General features: G+C 42.4%; 1 protein-coding gene across 1 annotated transcript; it reads right to left on the bottom strand.

The window, feature by feature from the left end:
* LOC110255686 (patched domain-containing protein 3-like) lies at positions 234-16,183 on the bottom strand. The gene is made up of 4 exons (XM_021064808.1): positions 15,024-16,183; positions 11,993-12,114; positions 8,626-8,771; positions 234-2,172 (listed from the first exon to the last, which is right to left on the bottom strand). The coding sequence occupies exons 1-4, from the start codon at positions 16,089-16,091 to the stop codon at positions 668-670; spliced, it is 2,841 nt and encodes a 946-aa protein (XP_020920467.1). The 5' UTR covers positions 16,092-16,183; the 3' UTR covers positions 234-667.

Here is a 26,779-nt window from a genome sequence, read left to right as displayed (position 1 = left end):
CCATGAGGACTCAGGTTCAATCCCTGGCCTCACCCAATGGGTTAAGGAGCCAGTGTTGCTGTGAACTCTGGTATAGGTCACAGACCCGGCTTGGATCCTGCATTGCTGTGGCTGTGGCATAGGCCGGCCGCTACAGCTCTGATTTTACCCCTAGCCTGTGAACCTCCATATGCCACAGGGTGGACCTAAAAAGACAAAAAAAAAAAAAAAAAAAAAAAAAAAAGAAAGAAAAAATACATAGGAAAACTAACTCCGGAAAGAGAGAATAAATAACAATCTTTTGCACTTTTACCTAATAATGCATGTAGGAGGTACAATGAAAATAATATCCCCCTTAAAGTTTAACACATAAAATATTTGAATTTCAGGCAAAACTTCTAATGATGAAATTAAAGAAAAAAAATAACTGGAAAGTTATACCTTAGGCTTGATGGTGTAGATCACAATAAAGATGACATCACGTCCCCATTTAGTAAAGACATTTTAATGTGAGACTAATTTCTCTCGGGATATTTTAAATAACATTGTGAAATGCGACTGACAAGCCAAACAAACAGGCCTTTGTTTTTAGTTTACTGACTGTTCTTCATAGTGCATTTTTATCGGGTTGGGTTGGGCAATCAGGACTTCTGTAATTGGTCTTGGATTCGTTTGTAGCTATTCAAACTCAAAAAAAGGTTAAGAATACTGGAATAAAAATGAGGCCATGTGCAGCTCCAAATACCATAACAAGAAACATAATCTTAAAAAATGTTCTGAAGATGTATGCTTTAGCTGCAGATAACACAGACACCCCTATTATTGTTGAAACGGCACTCTGTAGCATGGGGTAGCCTAGCAGATACAACGCCTCAATGGTTTTTTGGTTTACCGAGGGATTTGAACTGGAAACAAAGGCATAGGAAATGTGCGCAGAAAAATCAAAAGAAAACCCTATGCAAATGACAAGATTAATCATGGATACAGAATCAAGATTGACATTCCAGAATGCCATGAAACCTGTTACGCCCACAATCACAGAAGCAATAGCAAGAGTCACCCACAAGGAACACAGCGGGTGAGGAATTAACAATAAGGAAACAATGAACATTGCTGTTGATGCAACAATTACATTTCGAACCGTGTTCTCTAATATTGAAAAATACTGATCAAAATAGATGAATGCGTGGTTATACACCATTAGGGGAATTTCACACCTTTTAGCCAAGTCTCGGAACTCAAGTAACATCATCTTTTTATCGCTTGAAGAAGAAATGCCCATGGTCTGAATGAAGGCCCGCGAACAAATGATTTCATGTGATGATGAAATATTAATATCATATCCAAAAAGTGGAAAATCTGTTATAAAGGTGGGAATATGTTGGACAAAAGTATCCCTGTCATTTACATTTTGTTGGTGGCTTTCCATAAATTGCACATATTCTCGTAACCAAAACTCTGTAAGATTTTTATCCGCATAGACGTTGTTTTCGAAATCTTGCAGACATTTTTCAAGTTTTTGCCTAGTGGCTTCATCCCAGTAGTCAAGAGCTTCAGTAATGATGACCATGACCCTGGGACCATAAATTGAAAAATACTCTTCTTCGACATTAAAATATGGGGTGATGTAGGAGTCATCACTTGCCAAATTTCGAAGATCTAAACCTTCCTGCACTTGGAAACACCCATATATACTAAGTATGAGGTACAGCGTGTACAGAAGCACTACAAAAAACTTGGCCTCTGGTCTTGTGAGAAAAGGACCAAAATAGTCTCTAAAGAACAAATTCATTGGATGGATATCATCTGCTTGTTGCTCTGGGAGAGAATTGCATGGGTTACAGCAGGACTTTTTTAATGACAAACATTTTTGGTCGGGAGTTTCTGGCTTCTTCAACCAGCGTAGACAGATCGCTTCTCTTTTACCATCCAAGGCCATAAATGCTCCAAAGCAGGTGATGTTATAAAGATAACAGAAGAGCAGTGTTGTTCCTGTATAGATGCAGAAGTACTGTAAGGACCTGAAAGAGGTCATAATTCCTGTATAGAAAGCCAGGACATTGGTGATGGTGGTGATTGTAATAGACACTGCCACTTTGGAATAGACAGTAGACATCCGCTCTTTTAAGTTATCCACGATGTTGGTCTTCTGCCAGGCAGCAAGCATGATAAACATGTCATCAACCCCAACACCTGTTTAAAAAAAGAAAACAGGAGTCTTCATATATTAACAGCCCATTAAAATTAAACAATCAAACCATTTCCTTTGTCCCCCCCCTTTTTTTTTTTTTTTTTTTTTTTGGCTTTTTAGGGCCACACCATGGCCTATGGAGGTTCCCAGGCTAGGAATCTCATTGGAGTTACAGTTGCCAGCCTATGCCACAGCCACAGGAACACAGTATACAAGCCGCATTCATGATCTACACCACAACTCATGGCAACACTAGATCCTTAACCCACTGAGACAGGCCAGGGATCATGCTCGCAACCTCACAACTGTTCCTATTCAGATTCGTTTCTGCTGCGCCACGATGGGAACTCCTCTTTGTCCCTCTCTTGAGGTCTTGTTTATCTTGCCCAGTCTGTGTGTGGATACTACTTTCTCCAGTTGCCTCTGAATCACTCCTTGCTCTGTCATAACTCTGTGTTTTGTACATTCTCCTGTTTGCACATAGCACAGTAGACCCTACTCCCCATCTTCATTAGGGCGTTTTTTATGATGAGTCAGAAAACCTGGTTGATGGGGTGTTAGGTGAAATGAGATTAGCAATGTATCTTCGATTCCATTCCAATACTTGAGAGACCATTTTCTCTCGTAAGCCATTTCATTCTAAGGCACTAACACTGAGCCAGCATTCTCCTGCTTAAACTATGAGCTGGATTTCTCTCTTCTCCAGTTAGCATCTAGCTATCAATGTGTTGTGATTTAGACACACCACATAATTTATAGACACACGGACACACACACAAATGCAGTTTTCCCACTAGTTTGTTTTTAATTTTTTTTTTTTTTTTTTTTTTTTTTTTTTTTTGTCTTTTTGCTATTTCTTTGGGCCGCTCCCGCGGCATATGGAGGTTCCCAGGCTAGGGGTCTAATCGGAGCTGTAGCCACTGGCCTACGCCAGAGCCACAGCAACGTGGGATCCGAGCCGCGTCTGCAACCTACACCACAGCTCACGGCAACGCCGGATCGTTAACCCACTGAGCAAGGGCAGGGACCGAACCCGCAACCTCATGGTTCCTAGTCGGATTCGTTAACCACTGCGCCACGACGGGAACTCCTAGTTTGTTTTTAATACCCAGAATGCTGTCATTCAAACTTCACTGGACCATGTTACGGCATTATCTCAATAAGATGCAAGTACTTTTTTTTTTTTTTTTTGCTTTTTTCAGGTCGCACCCTCGGCATATGGAGTTTCCCAGGTTAGGGGTCTAATCGGAGTTACAGCTGCTGGCCTATGCCAGAGCCACAGTAACATGGGATCCAAGCTGTGTCTGTGACCTACACCACAGCCGTATCCTTAACCCACTGAGCAGGGCCAGAGATCAAACCCGAAACTTCATGGTTCCTAGTCAGATTCATTTCTGCTGCGCCACAATGGGAACTCCAAAATGCAACTACTCTTGAGACAGAAACATGTACCAAAGTAAGAGTCCTTCACATATTAAATGCCTGCTAATGTTCTCAGTCTTTTCCACAGTGACGTTTCATGATTGGTTTGGAATGAAGAGGCCAGGAGAATATTTGAGGACTTTGACATCATCACTGAAGACTAGGAGGGGACTATACAGAGAAGAAAGGGGCTAGAAAGGACAGCACAAGCCAGTTGCAGATAAATTTCATCTCCCTCAAGCGCTCTACAACTTCCACCCACGGACACCTCTGTTTCTGTGTGTTCTGGTCTTAATACTTGGAAGTGAAATGCCGATTTTGATTTCAAGTCTGGAGGGTATTCTCCATGGGCGACAGGGGAAGAACTGGGAATTGCACTTTGCCTCTAATTCAGATGTTCTCTGAGTATGATCAAGGCGGCAGGGTCTACACTGACACAGGTGTATGTTGCCTGTCAGAGACTGCATCCTGGCGGTCCCACTGCTGCCGGCTTTGTGGATTTCAGTTGTACTTAGCTGGCCCACAGGGAAGAATCAGAAATACTAAGAACCACGAATGAACTCATGGACACCTTCTCAAGATGGCGGAATAGAAGGACTGGAGCTCAACTTCTCTCCTAAAAACAACAAAATTCACAACTAAAGGCTGAGCAATCTCCACCCACATGGATTGGAAACCTTAAAAAAAATACCCTACTCCAGAAGAAAAAGAGGACACCACATCAAGAGGTAGGAGGGGTGATTTCACGATATAAACAACCCCATACCTCCTGGGTAGGAAGCTCCATAGACTGGAAACTAACTGGTTCACAGAGAGAGACTCACCTACAGGAGGGAGAGTTCTGAGCCCCACATCAAACCCTCATGTGCGGGGATCCGGCACAGGGAGAAAGAGCCCCAGAGCATCTGGCACTGAAGGCCAGTGGGGCTTGTGCGCAGGAGCTCCACAGGACTGGGGGAAATGGAGACCCCATTCCTAAAAGGTGCACACGGACTTTCACGTGCACTGGGTCCCAGGGCAGAGCGAGGTCTCCATAGGAATCTGGGTCAAATCTGACTGCAGTTCTTGAAGGACATCCTGGGAAAACAGGGGTGACTGTGGCTTGTTGTGAGGGAGGAACATTGAAGGCAAAGCTCTCAGGAATATTCAGCAGTAGTGCCTTTCTCTGGAGGTGGCCATTTTGGGAAAATCTGGCCCCACCCATCAGTCAGCTGCTGAGAAGCCCCAGGGCAAACAACAACCCAGGTGGGATCACAGCCCCACCCTCAGTAAACAGGCTACCTAAAGAGCCTCAGGCACACAGCAACTCCTAATCCCATCCGGAGACTAAGCCCCACCCACCAGAGGGATTCGAATCAGCTCCACCTACTAGTGGGCAGGCATCAGCCCCTCCCATCAGGAAGCCTACAGCAAGCCCCCAAACTGACTTCAGCCACAAGGGGGGGCAGACACCAGAAGGAAGAGAGGCTACAACTCTATTATCTGTAAAAAGGTCACCACACCAAAAACCTATAAAAATGAAAAGACAGAGAACTATAACTCAGATGAGGGAGAAAGGAAAAACCCCAGAATATCAGCTAAGCAATGAGGAGATCCTTAGCCTCCAGGAAAAAGACTTTAGACTGTTGATGCTAAAGATGATGCAAGACTTTGGAAATAAACTGGGGGCAAAATGGATAACTTACAGGAAACACTGACCAAAGAGATACAAGATATAAAACTTAAACAAGAAGAGATGCAAAACACAATATCTGAAATAAAAAACTCATTAGAAGCAGCCAACAGCAGAATACAGGAGGCAGAAGAATGAATAAGAGAGATGGAGGACAGATTAGTGGAAATTACGGATGCAGAACAGAAAAGAGAAAAAAGATTGAAAACAAATGAAGAGCGTCTCAAAAGAACTCTGGGACAATGTTAAATGCACCAACATCCATATTATAGGGGTGCCAGAAGGAGAAGAGAGAGAGAAGGGGACAGAAAAAATATCCCAAGAGATAATAGCCAAAAACTTTCCTAACATGGGAAAGGAACCACTCACTCAAATCCAGGAAGCACAATGAGTATAAAATAAGCCAAAGGAGGAATACACCGAGACACATACTAATCAAAGTGATCAAAATTAAAGACAAAGAGAAAATCTTGAAAGCAGCTAGGGAAAAGAAACAAGTAACATACAAGGGAACCCCGATAAGGCTATCGGCAGATTTTTCAACAGAAACTCTGCAGGTCAGAAGGGAGTGGCATGATAGGCTTAACGTGATGAAAGGAAAAAGCCTCCAGCCAAGATTACTTTACCCAGCAAGGCTCTCATTCAGATTTGAAGGAGAAATCAAAACCTTCACAGATAAGCAAAAGTTGAGAGAATTCAGCAACACTAAACCACCCTTACGACAAATACTAAAGGAACTTCTCTAGGCAGAAAAGAAAAGGCAGCAACAGGAAACAAAAATTCCACAAATGACAAGGCTCACCAGGAAAAGTATATATACAGTAAAGATACAAAATCTTCCATGCACAATTATACCACCAAAATCAGAAATCAAGAGAAGAGGTGGGTACAAATGCAGGACATTGGAGATGAACTTGCAATTAAGAGACCAACAACTTAAAACAATCTCATATACATATAGACTCTCATATCAAAACTTCAGAATAGGGAGTTCCCGTCCTGGCGCAGTGGTTAACGAATCCGACTAGGAACCATGAGGTTGCGGGTTTGATCCCTGCCCTTATTCAGTGGGTTAAAAAGATCCGGCGTTGCCGTGAGCTATGGTGTAGGCTGCAGACGCGGCTCGGATCCCGAGTTGCTGTGGCTCTGGCGTAGGCCGGTGGCTACAGATCCGATTGGACACCTAGCCTGGGAACCTCCATATGCCACGGGAGCGGCCCAAGAAATAGCAAGACAAAAAAAAAAAACAAAAAACTTCAGAATAACTGCAAACCAAAAATCTACAATTGATACACAAATAAGGAATCTCTGGAGAAGAAACATATCTCATAGTAAATAAATGCATAATCCACCATGAAGGGGGTCATTTGACATCATTCTTGGAATGCTGAAGTCTTCTTAGATCTGATTCTGATTTCTTCTCCATCAAAGAATTTATGATAATTATAATTAAATAACGCAACTGTACAATTAAATAATACAGTTCTACAATTGTATTATTAATAATCATTTCTCTCCATGGTACAATGTAAGGTCCATAATGTCTTGTTTATCACATCACCTAGAATGGTGTAATGCCTATATTGAAGAATCAATAAGATGTAACAAATTGTGAGGACATTAAAAAAAAAAAAGAACGAACTCATGGATATGTATTAGGTATTTTTAAAACAGTTGTTACCATTTACAGAACCTGGTTTAGAAAGGTCCTCACACATTCACTGTTTGAGTTGCTGAAATCACACCCCCACACACACACTCACGCACCTACACTCATACGTCTGTGCACACACAGACAATACAAAGATGATGTATATACACTTTCCCTCCAGATATTCATGGCTATGGGGAACCCTGGGTGATGAGTGTGAGTGTGCACCAAGAAGGGGCACCTTCAGTGCACGCTTTCTCCACTCTCTCTCCAGGAAACCAAATGGAATTTCTTCCAAGGTGCTTACTTTCCAAAACATAAACACCTCTTTCTTCTCATGCTTATTTTTGTAAAATAAATTCTGAAAGTACAGGAAAATACAAAGAAAAATGTAAACAACTGTAATTCCACCCAACGGGGATAACCCAGGCTAACATTTTATGTATATCCATCCAAAATTTGCTCTATACAAATAGACACATATATGTGTACATCACTCTATTTTAAGCATCTTGTTTCATAACCAGCATTTTTCATTTAACACTATATATACGGAGTTCCCGTCGTGGCGCAGTGGTTAATGAATCTGACTAGGAACCATGAGGTTGCAGGTTCGATCCCTGCCCTTGCTCAGTGGGTTAACGATCCCGCGTTGCCGTGAGCTGTGGTGTAGTTCGCAGAAGCGGCTCGGATCCCACGTTACTGTGGCTCTGGTGTAGGCTGGCAGCTACAGCTCCGATTGGACCCCTAGCCTGGGAACCTCCATATGCCGTGGGAGTGGCCCAAGAAATGGCAAAAAAAGACAAAAAAAAAGAAAAAAAGAATAGAAACACTATATATCTAACACTTCATAAGGACTGAATAGGATTCCAACACTTTAATAGGCTGTGTTTGAATTGACCAATTACATGTTGATGCGGGATTGAGTTGCTTTTGTTTGGTTCCCATTCAAAATCACACTGACATGAACAGACTTGTTCTGCTTTGTGAGCACTTGTCCAATGATTAGGACAAATTCCCAGAAGTGGAGTTAGTTGGCAGGTCAAAGTCATTCCCTTGTAAAATTTTTAGGTCTCTTGATTTGTTTTGAAATTGGATTTCAAAAAGTGTAACAATTTACAATTTTCCCTCAGCAGAATATGAGACTGTTCATTTGCATACCACCTTTCCAAAACCTTCAATCTTACTAATATTCATTAATCTAATAAGAAAACAAGGTGCCTCACTTTTGGTTTAACTTTCTTCCTTGACTAATTAAGAGGTCATTTTTTTTCCTTACATTTTCAGTGATTAGTATTTTGGAGTGTGTGTGTGTGTGTGTGTGTGTGTGTGTGTGTGTGTGTGTGTCTGTGTGTCTGTGTGTCTGTGAACTGCCTACTCATGTCTTTGTTTTTCCATTTGGGGTACTAGATTTTTTTCAACTCTAAAGACACATAATTCCATTTGATTTTTCTTCATTTCTTTTTCTTTTTTTTTTTTTTTTTTTAAATTTTTCTAGGGCTGCACCCTCGGCATATGGAGGTTTCCAGGCTAGGGGTCTAATAAGATCTGTGGCCTCTGGCCTACACCAGAGCCACAGCTGATTTTTCTTCATTTCTGACAGCCCATTTTGGATCTGTAGCACCACCTACATATAATTAGTATGCTTAATATAAGACAATCCCTTTCCCTTGTCTACCCACACCCCACACACACAATGTTTTTACTCACCTAGAATAAGAAAGGGTGAATTTGCAACTATGGTCACAAAAGGCACCCCAATGTACAACATCAGGCCAAAGACGCTCACCACTGCCAAGGCAGCAGAAATCACTCCAAAGGCTGCAACCCACATTTTGTTTCGTACACAGTCAAACCTGTAAATTTGGAAGGAAAAATCATGGAATTTGTGGGGGTAGTTTCCATACTGAAATTCCATCAATTTATAACATTCTTGGCTTGGACACCTACTCAGAGACCACTTGGGCAATAATTCCACACCTGTCTGCTGGAGAACGTTAATTTCTGGGCACCAACCCAGACAAATTAAAAAAAAAAAAAAGAAAGAGGGGAACAGAGAAGTTGGGAATCTGTTCTTTTACCAGACTATACTGGTTGGTTCTTGTAAGCCAGTCAAGCTCTAATCCGCTAACTTGCATTTCAGAACCAAAGATATAAAAAAAATACCACAAATAGTTAATTCCACTCTGATCTTCAAAGAAATATGAATGGAATTCAACAGCACATGAAAGGCAAGCAGTCGGAAAGTACACATATCCAGTTATCTTCTCACCTCCCCTTGACTCCAGTTAGTCATAAACACAATTCTGTGTAGTGCCTGTATTTCAAAACTAGTTCAATATGTATTGTGACAAAAAATATGAAAGCCTCCATCTCAAAGATTTTCAGGATTCTCCTCTACTGGATAACTGACCCCTAGAAAAGTGGCACTAATTGCAAAAATAAAACACACTGTGATACATAGTCCATTTTGAATAACACAACCTATGCCTGTTGGATTAATAGAAATGGAAATATATGCCTACAACATTTTAAAGAATGGATTTAACACTTTATCTTCCTAACAACCACAACTTTACATTTAAAACATTGACCAGAACCTTAGGTTTTCTATTTTACTTATTTGCTAACTGCTTCAAAACAAATGACTGATACCTGCCCCTAGATATTTTTAGGAGGAGAAATTAAGTTTGATTTGAAGGCTTGGAGATGAAAATGGAGCTGCTGATTCCAAAATAGCAAGAACATAATTAAAGAAAGGCCTTTTTAGGCAAGACCATATTAAAATAGCTTTTTATTTACAGATTTCAAAACTTATAACAAAGCCATAGTAATTAAAACAGTGTGGTATTAGTATATAGACAGACACATAGGACAATGGAATAGAATTGAGTATCTAAAAGTAAACCCATACATCTACAGCCCAAAGATTTTTGACAAGAATTCCAAGAACTGGAAAAGAACAGTCTCTTTAACAAATGGTACCTGGGCAACTTTGCATCATATATAACAATGAATTCAAAATTGATCACCTACATACAGAGCTGAAACCATAAAACTTTTGAAGAAAACATAGGTTTAGTGTGCATGACCTTAGACTTGTCAATGGATTCTTAGATTTAACACCAAAAGCAAAAGTAGCAAAAATAAAAATAGGTAAGTTAAATTAAAATTTTTAGGAGTTTCCTTGTGGTTAAGGATCTGGCATTGTCACTGCAGTGGCTCAGGTTGCTGCTTTTGCATGGGTTCTATCGCTGGCCTGCGAATTTCCATATGTCATGGGCATGGCCAAAATCTTTTTTTAATTTTTGTGAACTAAAGGACATTGGCAAGAAAGTGAAGATATAATCTATGGAGTGGGAGAAAATATTTGAAAATCATATATCTTGATAAGAACTTAATCTCTAAAATATATCAAGTACCCATCAAAAACAGGACTCAACAACAAAAGCACAAATAACTTCATTAAAAATAAGCAAAGGGAGTTCCTGTTGTGGCTCAGAAGGTTAAGAACCTGACTAGTATCCATGAGAGTATGGATTCAATCCCCAGCCTCGCTCAGTGTATTAAGGATCTGGCATTGCTGCAAGCTGTGGTGTAGGTTGCAGATGCAACTTGGATCTGGCATTGCTGTGCCTGTGGCACAGGCCAGCAGCTGCAGCTCCAATTCAACTCCTAACCTGGGAACTTCCATATGTGGCAGGTATGGACTTGTCATTTCTCTGAAGAAGATATGCAAATGACCAATAAGCACATGAAAAGATATTTAATATAATTAGTAATTAGGGAAATGCAAATCAAAGCCACAATGAGATGTCAACCTACCTACTAGGATGGCTACAATCACCAAAACAGAAAATAACAAGTATTGTGAGGATGTTGAGAAATTGGAAAGCTTATACTTTGCTGGTGGGTATAAAATGGTGCAGCCTCTCTGGAAACTAATTTGGTGGTTCTTTGAAAAGCTAACCAGAAGAGTTCCTGCTGTGGTGCAGCGGGTTAAGGATCCCGTGTTGTCCCTTGTTGGCGCGGGTTCAATCCGCAGCCTGGTGCAGTGGGTTAAGGATCTGGAGTTGTAGCACCTGTGGCAGAGATCACAGCTGCAGCTTGAATTAAGTCCCTGGGCCAGGAACTTCTGTGTTCAGAGGGTGCCACTAAAAAAAAAGCTAACCAGAGAATTACCATACAACCCACTTATCCATGCCTGGGTAAGATACTTGAAAAGAATTGAAAACAGGGGCTCAAACAAAGTTCTGTACACCAATGTTTATTGCAACATTATTCACAATAGTCAAAAGGTGAAAACATCCCAAGTGCCCATCAGCAGCTAAGTGAATAAACAAAATCTTGTGTATACATAAAATATTATTCAGCCATGAAAAGGAACTCATGCTACAACATGCACAAAGCTTGAACTCATTATGCTAAGTGAAATAAGCCAGTCACAAAAGGACAAATACTGCATGATTCCACTTAATATGAAATCTCTAGAATATGCAAATTCATGGAGACAGAAGTAGATTAAAATTTAATCAGGACTTTGGGAAGACAGTGGGGATTTCCTGATTAATGGTTACAATTTCTGTTTGGGGTGATGGAAGATATTTGTAAGGAGACAGTTTAGGTGGTTGCACAACAGTGTGAATGTAATTAATGCCACTGAATTGTACCCTTAAAAATGTTTTTTAAGGAGTTCCTGTTATGGCTCAGCAGTAATGAACCTGACTAGTATCCATGAGGACGTGGGTTTGATCCCTGGCCGCTCAGTAGGTTAAGGATCCTATATTGTCAGGAGCTGTGGTGTAGGTCACAGACGCAGCTCGGATCTCACTTTGCTGTGGCTGTGGCATAGACCAGCAGCTGCAACTCTGATTTGACCTGGGAACTTCCATATGCCACAGGCGTGGCCCTAAAAATGCAAAAAATAAATAAATACATAAATACATAAAAATAAAATTTAAAAAATGTTTCTTAAAATGGCATATCTTATAAATATTACATATACATTACATATATATAAACCCACAATAAAATACTTTTTATAGTTACAGTTAAAAAAGCTAATAAAGGGTTTTACCTGTAGCATGATATGACTGCAAATATTATGATTAGAAGGTATGCCAAGTGAAACAAGGGGATCACTGTCTTAGAAGTTGCCTCAAATTCCAGTTGTCTAGAAAGTGATGTAAAGTAGACCACCTGCAACAAAAATATACTCAGATAAGTAACTTTAAATTCCAATATTTGTGTGTGAGTTACAAATGATATTGAAACACTACAGCTTACTGACCAAAAGATTAAAATGCAGCAAAAAAATTTGAATACATGGATAATGATTTTATTTTATTTATTTTTTAAAGGGATGAAATTTATTCCTTTTCCAAATATTACAATAAAACTAGGTGGAAGCAAATGGATTTAGCAATTAGAAGAGAAAAAAAAAGTATAAATCTGTGGTTTGGCCATTAAAAGTTATTTACAACAATGGGAGGGGAAAAAAGACGACAAGAAGTTGTTTCAGGAGTTCCTGTAACGGCACAGCAGAAACGAAACCAACCAGGAACCATGAGGTTGCGGGTTCAATCCCTGGGCTCGTTCAGTGTCGTTAAGGATCCAGCATTGCCGTGAGCTGTGGTGTAGGTCACAGAAGCGGCTCGGATCTGGCATGGCTGTGGCTGTGGCGTATGCTGGCAGCTGTAGCTCCAATTAGACCCTGAGACTTGGAACCTCCATATGCTGCAGGTGTGGCCCTAAAAAGAAAAAAAGTTGTTTCACATTACAGACCTCACTCCCACCCCAAAGCTGAATACTTGCTTACCAAGTCGAAAAAGAGACAGCTGATTCACAAGCTGGAGGTTCAAACTTGAGTCAGAAGTTTATAAAAACCTAGATGGGGCAGTGTCCTTCCCAGCCCAGGTGCCACTAGGCACAGCACAAGAGACTAAAAACTCAACAGGGGAAGGCTGGACGCTCAGGATTTGGGAGACCCCCACATCTGGCTCAGGGATTGGGGGAATAAACAAAACCTACTTGGAAGAGAATTGAGGGAGAGAACCAGCAACTGCCTTCTGCATGGGTGGGGACAGGGAGGGAGGGCGGGCCAGGGGCAGGAGCATGTCACATCACCAACCTAACCTGGGAAACTGCAAGGCACCGTCTTAAGAGGAAGACAGATGGATGATGAGAGAATCCACAGGAGGGAGAGGAGAGGGAATGTGACTAGGGGCAAGAGCCCCTTCCCTTCCAGCACAGGAAGGCAGCCAGGACACCAGGTCCAAGCAGTGACCTCACAAGGACAGCACAGTTTTTACAGCTTAGAGACCACCCACCTGCCCCCACCCAGCTACTCATTCTGCTCCGGCCCCAAAGGAGTGGATGGCTGTGTGGCCTGGGGCCCTGCCTCTTCTGTGTCTCAGCCCTTGGAGGCAGCACTAGCCTCTGCGCCTTTTGCCCAAGGCTCCTGGCTCTCAGGGGTGGCAATAGCCTTCCCTTCTGGGGCAGTGCCTTCCTTGCTGCAGGCACCCATCTCCCCCAGAGGAGGCAGACGAACTGCTTCAACCTCCTTCAAGGACAGGACACTTTTTAGGGCCAGCACCTATGGAGGTTCCCAGCCTAGGAGTCTAATTGGAGCTGTAGCCGCCGGCCTACACCACAGCCACAGAAATGTCAGATCTGAGCTGCGTCTGCGACCTACACCAGAGCTCATGGCAACACTGGATCCTTAACCCACTGAGCGAGGCCAGGGATCGAACCCTCAATCTCGTGGTTCCTAGTCGGATTCGTTTCCGCTGCGCCACAAGGGCAGCTCCTGAAAGACTTCTTGAAAGAGAATTTCTTCTTCTTGGGGGTCTCCTTGGGTGGGGGGGCTCTCCTTTGGCCTCAGCACCCTGGCTAGGGAGTACTGGCTGGAGGGCATCACCAGTGGCCCCGGCTGCCTGCTCTGTTTCGCTCACGGGGTGGGGGTTATGTAACTCCCCTTCATCTTTGGGGTTTGTTTCCACGGCTTTTCACGTGGCTGTTCTCCTGGCTGTTAACCTTAGCGGGGGAAGCTCCTGCTGCCTCCTCCGTGGTCCTGTCGCCCCCAGGAAGCCTTGGAGCACTGGCTGCCCCTGGTGTGCGTTTTGCTGGGGGGGCGCCCCGGGCTCGCACCGCAGGGGATAGTTCAGTTGGGGAGGGCCTGGCCGGCAGAGGGGTGGGGCTCACACCTGAGGAGGAAGGGGGGGAACCGAGCTGCACCCCAGCTCCGAGCCCCACCCGCTGGTTGCGCCCCCACCCCCACCCTGGCCTCTCTACTCCGCGCCAGAATGACCAGGATAATGATTTTAGAATAAAGTAATAAAGATATGTTCCTTCCCACAAAATCTCTGGCATGCTTTCCAAAGTTTCTTTCAAAAATCTAAAGTTTAAAACTCCTGAATATTATGAAATCAGAATCTGGTGTAAAACTAAAACCATGAATAAACTATAGACATTCTGGCTTTTCCAGATTTTTATTAGGTTGTTTTCTTGTACTATTTTAATTGCACAAAAGGCCTGGCTACAAGGCTTTTTCCAGTAGGTGTCTCACTTTTACCAGTCTTATTCAGGGTATCAGTGGGTCTGCCATCCCAACAAATAAGAAAGAGCTGACTTGTGCCTGGGTCTGTGCTCTAATATACTTCAAAATTGCTCAGCTAGTTACCCTTCTCAAGAACACCAAGGGATTTTGCTTAAAGATTTGTTATTTTTTTTATTCCAATGAACTCCAAGCAAATTTTAGGGGGCTCCCAGAAACAGTAAAGACTAACTCAAAGTAAGAATTTCAAAGTAATTTGACCCAGAAACCAAACTAAACCTGAAGATCCATGTCTGTACTGAGGAGACCTACCTTGAGGATGTAGGGCTTGTGGTTTTTCACCAGAACGGTACCAAGGATTTAAGATTTGGGGCAGCCTTCAGTGTGTTACTTTAGGAAAGTTGGATTAAGGACCAAATGCAGTAGAGGACTTGAGTTTCACGTCAAGACTCCATCCGATAATCAAGGATGCTATTGCTATGGTCCTCGGAACAAGTCTCACCATCCCTCCCGCCTGCTCTTGGCCTCCCTTGAAAACCCAGCAGCCGGGTACCTGGATAGTCTCCAAAGCCAGACTCTTCTCCAGGTCCTTCACTTGGTTCAGGAAATGCATCAGCCAGGTTTTGCTCCGCTGGTTGTCCTCTTCTCCCGTCTTCAAGAAGTACCCCAGTCGCATGGCTTTGGCCTCTAGGAGTAAATGGCTCGGGCCCAAACTCTCGCCTAAGACGGTTCCTCCCAGGACGCCGGCCAGGTAGGTGATACGACCTGCTAGGCTGAAGATGGGGTAAGTGATGTTGCGCAGGTTGAAGTCCCTGTTTGTTCTCCAGGCTAACAAGAGTGGGTTGGAGGGGGCGCAGTAGCCCTGGTGCCTGGAGCACACCTCATTGTACTGGATCTGGGTTCCGTTTTCCCCCATCACGGACAAAGCCCGCACTGCCTCGTCCACTTTCTCAATTTCGAGAAAGCTTTCTCGTTGCAGCAGCGAGGCGGAGTTGGAGACCACCAGAACAAAAGCATAATTGACCTCGGTGCTCTTCCTGGAGAAGGAGAAGTAGTAAGAGTCGTTGGCGGTGAAATGGCCCTGCACAAAGCGTCGCTCAGCCTTGGCCGGGCTCCCTATGGGAGTGTACTGCTCCTCGATATCTTCTTCTGCATCCTTGGGCAGGTAAATCAAGCCACAGCCGAGGAGAGCCGTCAAAACCATGGGCAGCAGCAGGAAGACCCAGGGGTGCGAGCCCACCGCCCATCCCAGCCGCCCGAAGGCTCGGGACAGGGGCGCCTCCAGACAGTTGGTGTGGCAGCGGGGCTTCGTGGACACCTGGTTGTCGGATGGAGACCGCGCTGGCTGCTGCCTCTCGGGTGCCGGCTCTGCGCGCTGCCCTGACGCCCAGCTGAGGTCGGGTTCCGGCCCCTGACCGGACGCCCAGAGCTGCGTCGGCGGCGGAGACCCGGGCTCGCCAGGCAGCTGCGAGCCCCTCTCCGAGGCCGCCTCAGGCCCCGCCTCCGGCCCCCGCCCCTCGGATGCTGAGCCCGGCTGTTTCCCCGCCCCCCGCAGGCGCTCCTCCTCCTCCTCCTCCTCTTCCTCCTCCTGTGGCGCAACCTTAGCGGAGCCAAGGTTCATTTCTGGGCGGCAGGAAAGGCCACGGTCTCAAACGTCTCCAACTGGACGGCAGATCAGACAGGAGCGCCCTTCTCCACCCCACCCAACCGTTCCTGGAGAAAGTCTGCGGGAGTCCGTTTGAGCTCGGGCTGCTCGCTCCCCAATGCTGGGGCTTCGTTGGGGGGCGCGTGGACCCCACCCAACGGTTTTGTGGAGAAAGTCTGCGGGAATCCGTTTAAGCTCCGGCTGCTCGCTCTCCGATGCTGGTGCTTCGGTGGGGAGCGCGTGGTAGCCCCAAATTTGTCCCTGGCGCCCATCCTCTCAGGATGGACCTTCTTAAAGGCGGGTGAAATGCGTGCCTGTCTGCAAGACTCAACTTCCAGGGAGAGTCTGGCTTGTTCACGGGCGCGCATACAAAGACATACACAGCACACACACAAACACACACACACACACACACACACACACACACACACACACACACACGAGACAGAGAGAGACAGAGAACAAGTGTTCTAAGTGGCGGCTTTTACCTTGCGGGGCAGTGGTGGGGTGGGGATCATCCAGAAGCAAGGTTCTTAGGGTAAAGCTTTGGTGAGTCTGGTACACCTAACTTAATTGTTCTTACTTTGTAGCTACAGACATAGCATTCTTCTTGTAATAAGTTAGAAGTTAATGCATAGAATGAAAAGTGAAAAAAACAAAAACCCCAAACTGAAAGCTAAAATGTCCTTCTCTCCCATTCCTCTCCTTTTTTACAAAAATGCTTTTTATTCTTTCCATTATTGCTGATTTATAGTGTTCTGTCAATTTTCTACTGCACAGCAAGGTGACCCAGTCACACATAGATATATACATTCTTTTTTCTCACATTATCATGCTCCATAATAAGTGGCTAGATACAGTTCCCAGTGCTGTACGGGAGGATCTCAGTGCTTATCCATTCCAAAGGCAATAGTTTGCATCTATGAACCCCAAATTCCCCATACATCCATCCCACTCCCTCCCCCTCTACCTTGGCAACCACAAGTCTGTTCTCCATATCCATGATTTTCTTTTCTGTGGAAAGGTTCATTTGTGCAGTATGTTAGATTCCAGATATAAGTAATATCATATTTGTCTTTCTGACTTCACTTGGTATGAGAGTCTAGTTCCATCCGTGTTGCTGCAGATGGCATTATTCTGTTCTTTTTTATGGCTGAGTAGTAGTCTATTGTGTGCATATATACCACATCTTCCTAATCCAATCATCTGTCAATGGACATTTGGGTTGTTTCCATGTCTTGGCTATTGTGAATAGTGCTGCCGTGAACATGTGGGTGCATGTGTCTTTTTTAAGGAAAGTTTTGTCTTGATAGATGCCCAAGAGTGGGATTGCTGGGTCATATGGTAGTTCTATATTTAGTTTTCTGAGGTACCTCCATATATATTCCATAGTGGTTTTACCAATTTACAATTCCACCAACAGTGCAGGAGGGTTCCCTTTTCTCCACACCCTCACCAGCATTCGTTATTTGTGGATTTATTAATGATGGCCATTCTGACTTGTGTGAGCTGGTACTTTATGGTAGTTTTGATTTGCATTTCTTTAATAATCAGTGATGTTGAGCATTTTTTCATGTGCTTGTTGGCCATCTGTATATCTTCTTTGGAGAAATGTCTATTCAGGTCTTTTGCCCATTTTTCAATTGGGTTGGTGGCTTTTTTGCTGTTGAGTTGTTTAAGTTGTTTGTATATTTTAGAGATTAAGCCCTTGTCAATTGCATTGTTTGAAACTATTTTCTCCCATTCTGTAAGTTGTTTTTTTTGTTGTTGCTGTTGTTGTTTTTTTATGGTTTCCTTTGCTGTGCAAAAGCTTGTCAGTTTGATTAGGTCCCATTGGCTTATTTTTGCTTTTATTTCTGTTGCCATGGGAGACTGACCTGAGAAAACATTTGTAAGGTTGATCTCAGAGAATGTTTTGCCTATGTTCTCTTTTAGGAGTTTGATAGTGTCTTGTCTTACATCTAAGTCTTTAAGCCATTTTGAGTTTATTTTTTTGCATGGTGTGAGGATGCATTGCAGTGTCATTGATTTACATGAGGCTGTCCAGTTTTCCCAGCTCCACTTGCTGAAAAGACTGTCTTTGTCCTATTTTATATTTTGCCTCCTTTGTCAAAGATTAATTGATCATAGGTGTCCATTCCTCTTCTTTATCCAAGGGTTTAAAAGTGGGTGTTTATTCTTACAAACTGTTCTCTTTGTATTTGCAGGCATATCAAAATAGATGTAAGCATGTATTTTTCATAAGTATTATTGCACTGTGTATGCAAATCACCAAATATGTCAAAGGATCTTAGCCTGGGAGTGTGTGTAGCTTTATCTTACAGTTTTTTTTTTTTTTTTTGTCTTTTGTCTTTTTAGGGCTGCACCCATGGCATATGAAGATTCCCAGGCTAGGGGTGGAATCGGAGCTGTAGCTGCCGGCCTATACCAGAGCCACAGCAGTGTGGGATTTGAGCCATGTCTGTGACCTGCACCTCAGCTCATGGAAATGCCAGACCCTTAACCCACTAAGCAAGGCCAGGAATAAAATCTGTGTTCTCATGAGTACCAGTCGGGTTCATTAACTGAGCCAAGACGGGAACTCCTATCTTACACTTTTCAACTGCTCTGTACTTTTCCACTCTATAAGTGGAACATTAGTTAGCTATAACCTAATTTCATAACAACCTGTGGATTGTTTAGTGTGTGTTGCCGATATCAACAGTGCTAAGTGAATGAATACCTTTTATTCAGAGTACAAGCACTATATTTGTGAGATATTTTTTAAAAGGGAGGATTTACTGGGCCAAAGCATATCCCATTTTAAATGTCAAAGTTATTGATTAAAGTCCATAGTAGTTCTATCGATGTACATCCGCATAATCCGTGTATGAAGTTTTCTTTTTCCACCGCCTATCCCAGAATGTCATTAAAGAGTTTGATTTGTTCCATTGGTATTTAATTTTGGTTTCATTTTTAATTTACTCCTTAGAGCCATCCTATTTCCTCTTTGAGTGAACTCTCCTATCTGTTCCCAGTTTTCATTTTGGACTCTTGGGATTTTCTTCTTGTTTATAGAAGCCATTCAGACTTTAAAGAAATGATCACTTTTTCCTGTGTTTTGAGTCATGAGTCTCTCCACCCCCCCCTCCCTCCCACCCCATTTTGTTGGTTGCCAGGCCTTATGTTTGTAGTTGAATTAACTGATTTTTTTTCTTTTACAGCTGCACCTGCGGTATATGGAAGTTCCCAGACTAGGGTGAATCACAACTGCCGGTGCTGGCCTACGCCTCAGCCATAGCAGAACACCAGATCCAAGCTGCGTCTGCAACCTACGCTATGGACAATATGTTGGGTTCTTAGCCCACTGAACCGCAACCAAAACTCCTGAATTAACTAATTTTTTAAACAAGTTGTAGATTTTGTTTTACAATAGACCTAAGAACTGTTTCCCTTTCACTGATTATAATCTACTTTAAAATTTATGTGTGTGCTCCTCTTTTTATTGAGGTATAGTTGATTTACATTGTGTGTCAGTTTCGGGGTACAGCAAAGTGATTTGGGTATACAGATGTATATACATATTCTTTATCATCTTCTTTTCCATTATGGCTTATCTTGGGCTATTGAATATAGATCCCTGAGCTATGCCATAGGACCTTGTTGTTTATCTATTTTGTGTAGAGCGGGTGTGTATTTGTTAATCCCAAACTCCCAATTTATCCCTCCCACACCCCTTTTCCCCTTGGGTAACAATGAGTTTGTTTTCTATTGGTGAGCCTGTTTCTGTTTGGTAAATAAGTTCATTTGTGTCCTGTTTTAGATTCCACAGATAAGTGATATCATATAGTATTTGTCTTTCTCTTTCTGACTGACTTAGTATGATAATCGCTGGGTCTATCTGTGTTGCTGCAAATGGCGTTATTTCACTCTTCTTCACGGCTGAGTAGTATTTGATTGTATATACGTACCACATCTTCTTTATCCATTCCTCTGTCAGTGGACCTTTAGGTGGCTTCCATGTCTTGGCTATTGTGAGGAGTGCTGCTGTGAACATTGGAGGGCATCTGTCTTTTCAGATTATAGTTTTCTGCAGATATAGACCCAGAAGTAGGATCGATGGGTCATGTGGAAACTCTATATTTAGTTTTTTGAGGAATCTTGATACTGTTTTCCATCATGGCTGCACCAATTCACATTCCTACCAACAGTGTAGGAGGGTTTCCTCTTCTCCACATCCTCCACAGCATTCATTTTTTGGCTTTTCAATGATGACCATTCTGGCCAGTGTGAGGTGGTGCCTCATTGTCATTTTGACGTGCCTTTCTCTAGTAATTACCAATGCTGAGCATCTTTTCATGTGCCTACTGGCCACCTGTATGTCTTCTTTGGAGAAATGTCTGTTTTAGATCTTCTACCCATTTTTTGATTGGGTGGTTTGTTTTTTGGTTATTGAGTTGGATGAGCTGTTTGTATATCTTAGAAATCAATCCCTTGTCAGTTGCATTGTTTGCAAATATTTTCTCCCAGTCTATAGGTTGTCTTTTCATTTTGTTTATGATTTCCTTTGCTATATAGAAGCTTATAAGTTTGTTCAGTTCCCATTTGTTTATTTTTATTTTTATTTCTATTGCCTTGGGAGACTGACCTAAGAAAACTTTGATAGGATTTATGTCAGAGAATGTTTTGCCTATGTCCTAGAAGTTTTATGGTGTCGTGTTTTATTTAAGTCTTTAAGCCATTTCGAGTTTATTTGTGTGTATGGTGTGAGGGTGTGTTTTAACTTTATTAATTTAAAGTAGCTGTCCAGGTTGCCCAGCAACCTTTGTTGAAGAGTAAAAATTTTACATTTAAATATTGATTGGAGTTCCCGTCATGGCTCAGTGGTTAACAAATCCGACTAGGAACCATGAGGTGGCAGGTTGGATCCCTGGCCTTGCTCAGTGGGTTAAGGATCCCGCGTTGCCATGAGCTGTGATGTAGGTCGCAGACGTGGCTCGGATCCCGCGTTGCTGTGGCTCTGGTATCGGCTGGCGGCTACAGCTCCCATTTGACCCCTAGCCTGGGAACCTCCATATGCCGTGGGAGCGGCCCAAGAAAGACAAAAAAAAAGACAAAAAGACAAAAAATAGATAATAGATATAGATCCATCTGGAATTAATTTTAGTATAATGTAAGAGGTGAACAATCAATGACTTTGAGTGCTTCCTGTCAACCAGAAATTGTGCTGCCTTTCCATAATATGGAATTTCAATTGAAACATTGCTTCCCGACCAAGGACTGCATTTTCTAATAACTTTGACCCACGTGTGTGGCCATGTGGCCAATAATCGACTACAAAATAGACAGGGAAGATAAGCATGGAGGTGTGTGTCACATATAGGCCAAGTTAAGAAGTTCTCTGTCCTATCTGCCAATTAGACACACGCAGCAAGAAGAGGCCATTTGGGCTGTGGCACCATAAGTTGGCGGGAACCCAGGCCCTGAATCACCGTGGTCAAGAGAGCCCCTCACTGACCAGGAACATCTACAGCGACCGTTACATGAGTGGAAGGACACTTTCATTGTGGAAGCCACCAAAAAGGGGCCACTTATTTCTTAATGTGGCCAGTGTGGCTTCACAGATAATGAATCCAATGAGGAGATAGCTGTCCCTAGGCATTTGCATCTGAGCACACTTCATTTTCTTCAGCGAGCTCTCTGCCCACTGCCAGTTTAGTTCCTGAGCCCTAGGGGACCAAGAACTTCTAGAGTTAAGTTTCCTCACTAATGAAGCAGAGAGAAGAGGAGAAACACTAACAGGAAACAAGGAGGATGAAAGTGATTGACCCTGGAGGGACTGGAAGGGGGGCATCCTAAATGAGTTTCTCCAAGCCAAGAAGGTGAAGGTGGACACCATTTAGCTAAACAATGGATGGCGTGATAATCCAGTAACTCCTTGACTTCATGTTTCTGCCTGCGTTAGCCTGCCCACAACAAAATAAGAGAACTGTGTTAGAAAAACAAATATCTGAGCCCCAACTCAAGAGAAATTACAACAGTCCCTTGGTGTCCAAAGGAGGTTGGTTCCAGGAACCCCTGCAGATACCCAGATCCATGGATATTCAAGTCTGTTACATGAAATAGCTAGCAGGGTCGACCCTCCACGTCCTCGGTTCCTGCATGGTGCCACTCAGCCAACTGTGGATCGACAGTCGATGGTGGAACATAGGATGTGGATCCCACGGTTGTGGGGGTTGATGGAACATAGGATGCGGAACCTGCAGATGCAGAGGGCCAATTGCAAAGAAGAGAACACGGCAGTCCTAGCAAACAGGCCTGGCTTATAGGTTTTTGAAGAAGGAGAGGGATCAGTGGAGGGGTCAGGATAAGAAGTGTAAAACGAAGGGAAGCTTCCTAAAAGGAGCAGGGCAAATGTAGGCAGAAAGAGTAGGCAGTCTCCGTCGTGGATGTCCGCCACAGGAACAGCTGTGACAAAGCGCTCCCAACTTCCACTAAAGTGGAGTAAGTTACTCAGAGCATGAGAAATCCAAAAGCTGAGAACAGGTTAGATCTGGGGGAGAGCACATGGCAGAGGCATTGATCCCCACTAGGCCCCAGAGGACACAGACTTCAGAAGCGCACATAACAGGTTGGGTTCAGGAATCTGCTGAGCATGACTCCAAAGCTGAAATGGATGTGGGACCTTAGGTGAAGGTGCCTCTGAGACACAGGTTCTAAGGTCTACATGAATTCTGGTTAAATAGGACTAGACAGAATCCACACTCAATCCAGGAATACATGGTCTACATGGGCAACAGAAATCTTTTGGATATTTTTCAAGGCATTTTGTCATCCAAAAGTAGGCTAGTGTGCCTGGGTTCAAATCCCAGCTCTACCTCTTACTGACTGTGTGACTTTGGGAAAGTTATTTAACTTCTCTGCAATACTTTTTCCATTGATCAAATAGAGAAAATAAACATACCTCACTGAATACTTATGAGGATTAAGTTATTTAATACATGTGAAATTATCTAAAATGTGAAATTTCAATATCATTATTTGAAATGTTTTGGCCATTAAGTGGTTTTTTGGCTTTTTGTTTGTTGTTTTATACCTTAGTAAAGTAAGGACACCCTATTACACTGTCGGTGGGAATGTAAATTGGTGCCACCACTGTGGAAGACAGTATGGAGATTCCTCAGAAAACTAAAAAGAGAATCACCATTTGATCCAGCAATCCCACTCCTGGGCATCTATCCAGAGAAAACCACTACTTGAAAAGATACATGTACTCCAATGTGCATTGCAGCACTATATGCAATAGCCAAGACATAGAAACAACCTAAATGTCCATCAACAGAAGAGTGGATAAAGAAGATGTGGTACATATACACAACGGAATATTACTCAGCCATTAAAAGGAAAGAAATAATGGCATTTGCAGCAACATGGATGGACCTAGAAATTATCATGCTAAGTGAAGTCAGTCAGACAGTGAGATACCAGCGTCAAATGCTATCACTTACATGTGGAATCTAAAAAAAAAGACACAATGATCTTCTTTGCAGAACAGAAACTGACTCACAGACTTTGAAAAACTTACGCTTTCCAAATGAGACAGGTTGAGGGGTGGGGGGATGCTCTGGGGGTTTGAGATGGAAATGCTATAAAATTGGGTTGTGATGATCATTGTCAACTATAAATGTAATAAAATTCACTGAGTAATTTAAAAAAAATTTTTAAATAAAGAACATTTTATTGCAATTTTTTTTTCTTTTTGTAATGAACGAGTTAAATTTTTGTCATATCAGGAGTTCCCATGTTGCTCAGCAGGTAGAGAACCCAACTAGTATCCACGAGGATGCAGATTTGATTCCTGGCCTTGCTCAGTGGGTTAAGGATCTGGTATTGCTGCAGCCATGCCGTAAGTCACAGATGTGGCTCCAATCTGGTGTTGCTGTGGCTGTTGCATAAGCCTCAGCTGCAACTCGGATTCGACCCCTAACCTGGAAGCTTATCCCACAGGTGTGACCATTAAAAAAGGGGGATTGTCAAATCACGTTAATTAATCCATTGGGAAGACTATATGGATTCTCTCCTTAGTGTATACACAGGCAAATGGTGTAATTATTTTTTTCTAATTTTGAAAAATGCTAGGAAATTCTAAATGTCAGAATATAATGTGGGTTCAATTTACTAACCATTTATGCAGCATTTCTGCATTCATGTTTAGAGTTTAGATTGGCCTATATTGTCCAGTTTCAGGTCACAAAATTATGTTAGCCTCATAAAAAGTTGGTTAGCTTTCTCTCTTTTTCTGTTCTCTGCAATAGTTTATATGAGGTAGAACGAACTTGTTTCTTGGAAGATTGCTAAATTCTTCAGTGAAATATAAACATCTGAGTCTAATGCCTTTATGAAGTGGATATTTTTATTTTTCTAGAAATGTGTCAATATCATTTGTTTTAAAATTAATTGTCATAACATTGTCATATATTAAGGTTAAAAATTATGCTAATCTGTTCTTACTACTCCTTTCCATTTTTTTTCTTTTAAGACTGCACCAGCGGCATATGGACGTTCCCAGGCTACGGGTTGAATTGGAGCTGCAGCTGCCGGCCTACACCACAGCCACAGCAACGCAGGATCTGAGCCACGTCTGCAACCTACAGCACAGCTCACGGCAACACCAGATCCTTAACCCACTGAGTGAGGCCAGGGATTGAACCCATGTCCTCATGGATGCTAATGGGATTCGGCAATCACTGAGCCACAACAGGAACTCCCACTCTTTTCCATTTCTAATGTTAATTTGTATGTATTCTTTTTTTCTTTAAGCAGACTTTTTCTATTAGGTTTTGATTTTGCAGTTTAACTCTGATTTTAAAGTCTTTGATCATTCTGTTTCATTTCTATCTTTGCCTTTATTAGTTTGTCCAACTTTTGTTGTTCTTTTATGATTTCTTAGGCTCACTTCTTCTTCTTATAATAAACACAACTAAGACTACACATTTTTCACTTCAAATACTGGATTAACTATTCCACAAGTTTTGATGGGTAATGTCCTAAAGATAAATTTTCAAAAATGTACTAATTTTTATAGAAATTATCCTATTTCAGGTCATCTGTTTAACATGCTTTGTTGCCATTTGTTTTTTCTCTTGTTAGTCTTTGTGCCTTTTGTTGGGTTAGTATGTTTTTCTTTTTCTTTCTCTCTATCTTCCTTTTTTTTTTTTTTTTTTTTTGTCTTTCTAGGGCCACAGCCACAGCAACGCCAGATCCGAGCTGCATCTGTGACCTACACCACAGCTCATGACAACGCTGGATCCTTAGCCTACTCAGCGAGGTCAGGGATTCAACCCACATCCTCACTGGGTTCATTAACCACTGAGCCACCAAGGGAACTCCCTCGCTTTCTCATTCATTGACTTTGGATTTGGTTTAGAATCAGGACTAGTATTTCTGCTATCATGGTTTTTCCCTATGATAGTGACTTCATTGATTTGCCAGTTACTTACCTGGTTTTGCTCTACCTGAAGCATAAAATCTGGATACTTGGGCTAACAACATAGTAAAGAAAAGTAAAAATAAAAGATAAAAAAGTTTTAGATTATTCATCAGTGTCACTTTAACCTCCAAGAGTGTTTCTGGACATCTGGAATATGTGTCCGAAACAAGGTTATCAATTATGCCTCAAGGAATACTCGTGCTCTATGCTGATGCTCTACAAATATTAAATTTATATTTGGGACCAAATATTAAAGTCCAGTTTGGAAAAACAAACAAACAAACAAACACTTCACTTTTATAAACCACCATAGAATTCCTTTCTTATTATCTTCCATCCATTACTAAGATTAAAGTACACTTACAAAATCAAGCCCAACATTTATTGGCCACTGCATGACTATTATTCAACTTACTGGAGTGTATTGACAAGCCTGGATGCAAATACTTCTAGGGTGCACTGATAATATAACAAAATATCAACTCTGTTTTGTTTGCTGCATCCTGAAAGATGAAATCCTTATATTTGTTAACTCTTAAAAGGGATTAAATCTCCGACTTCCTGTTATACAACAGTCAATAAGAGCACATGTTGTATTGTTCATATGCAATTTCCTTATGACACCAAAGATGATGTGAACTCATTTGTTACATAAAAGTAAAGTTAGGGATCTTGGCTCAGTTGAAAGGAATCTGAGGATGCAGGTTGGATCCCCAGCCTCCCTCAGTAGGTTAACTGATACAGTGTTGCCGTGAGCTGTGGAGTAGTTTGCAGATTCTGCTTGGATTTGGTGTTGCTGTGGCCGCGGCCTAGGCTGGCAGCTGTAGTTCCAATTGGACCCCTAGCCTGGGAACCTCCATATGCTGCAGGTGTGGCCCTAAAAAGACCGAAAAAAAAAAAAAAAGGGAGAGAGAGAGGAGAGAGAGATCAAAGCTGGGTAAGATTATTACATTTCTGAGATTTAATGTTTTTATACTAAAGGGAAATATGCTTATGTGAATGACATTCAGTTGTCTGAAGTTGATCATATTCTGCATCAACAGACCTTTCTTTCTCACACTCCCAGTCCATTTTGCACCATGTTATTGAAGATTCAAGTCCCTTGTCATTGAATCTCTAAAATTTGCCATTTCTCAGCAATGAAATATACAAATAGGAGTTCCCATCGTGGCTCAGCCAAAATGAATCTGACTAA

Source organism: Sus scrofa, chromosome 10, assembly GCF_000003025.6.
Source record: "Sus scrofa isolate TJ Tabasco breed Duroc chromosome 10, Sscrofa11.1, whole genome shotgun sequence".
Lineage (NCBI taxonomy): Eukaryota > Metazoa > Chordata > Mammalia > Artiodactyla > Suidae > Sus > Sus scrofa.
Note: the sequence above shows the minus strand (reverse complement) of the source record. Positions and strands in the feature narration are given on the sequence as shown.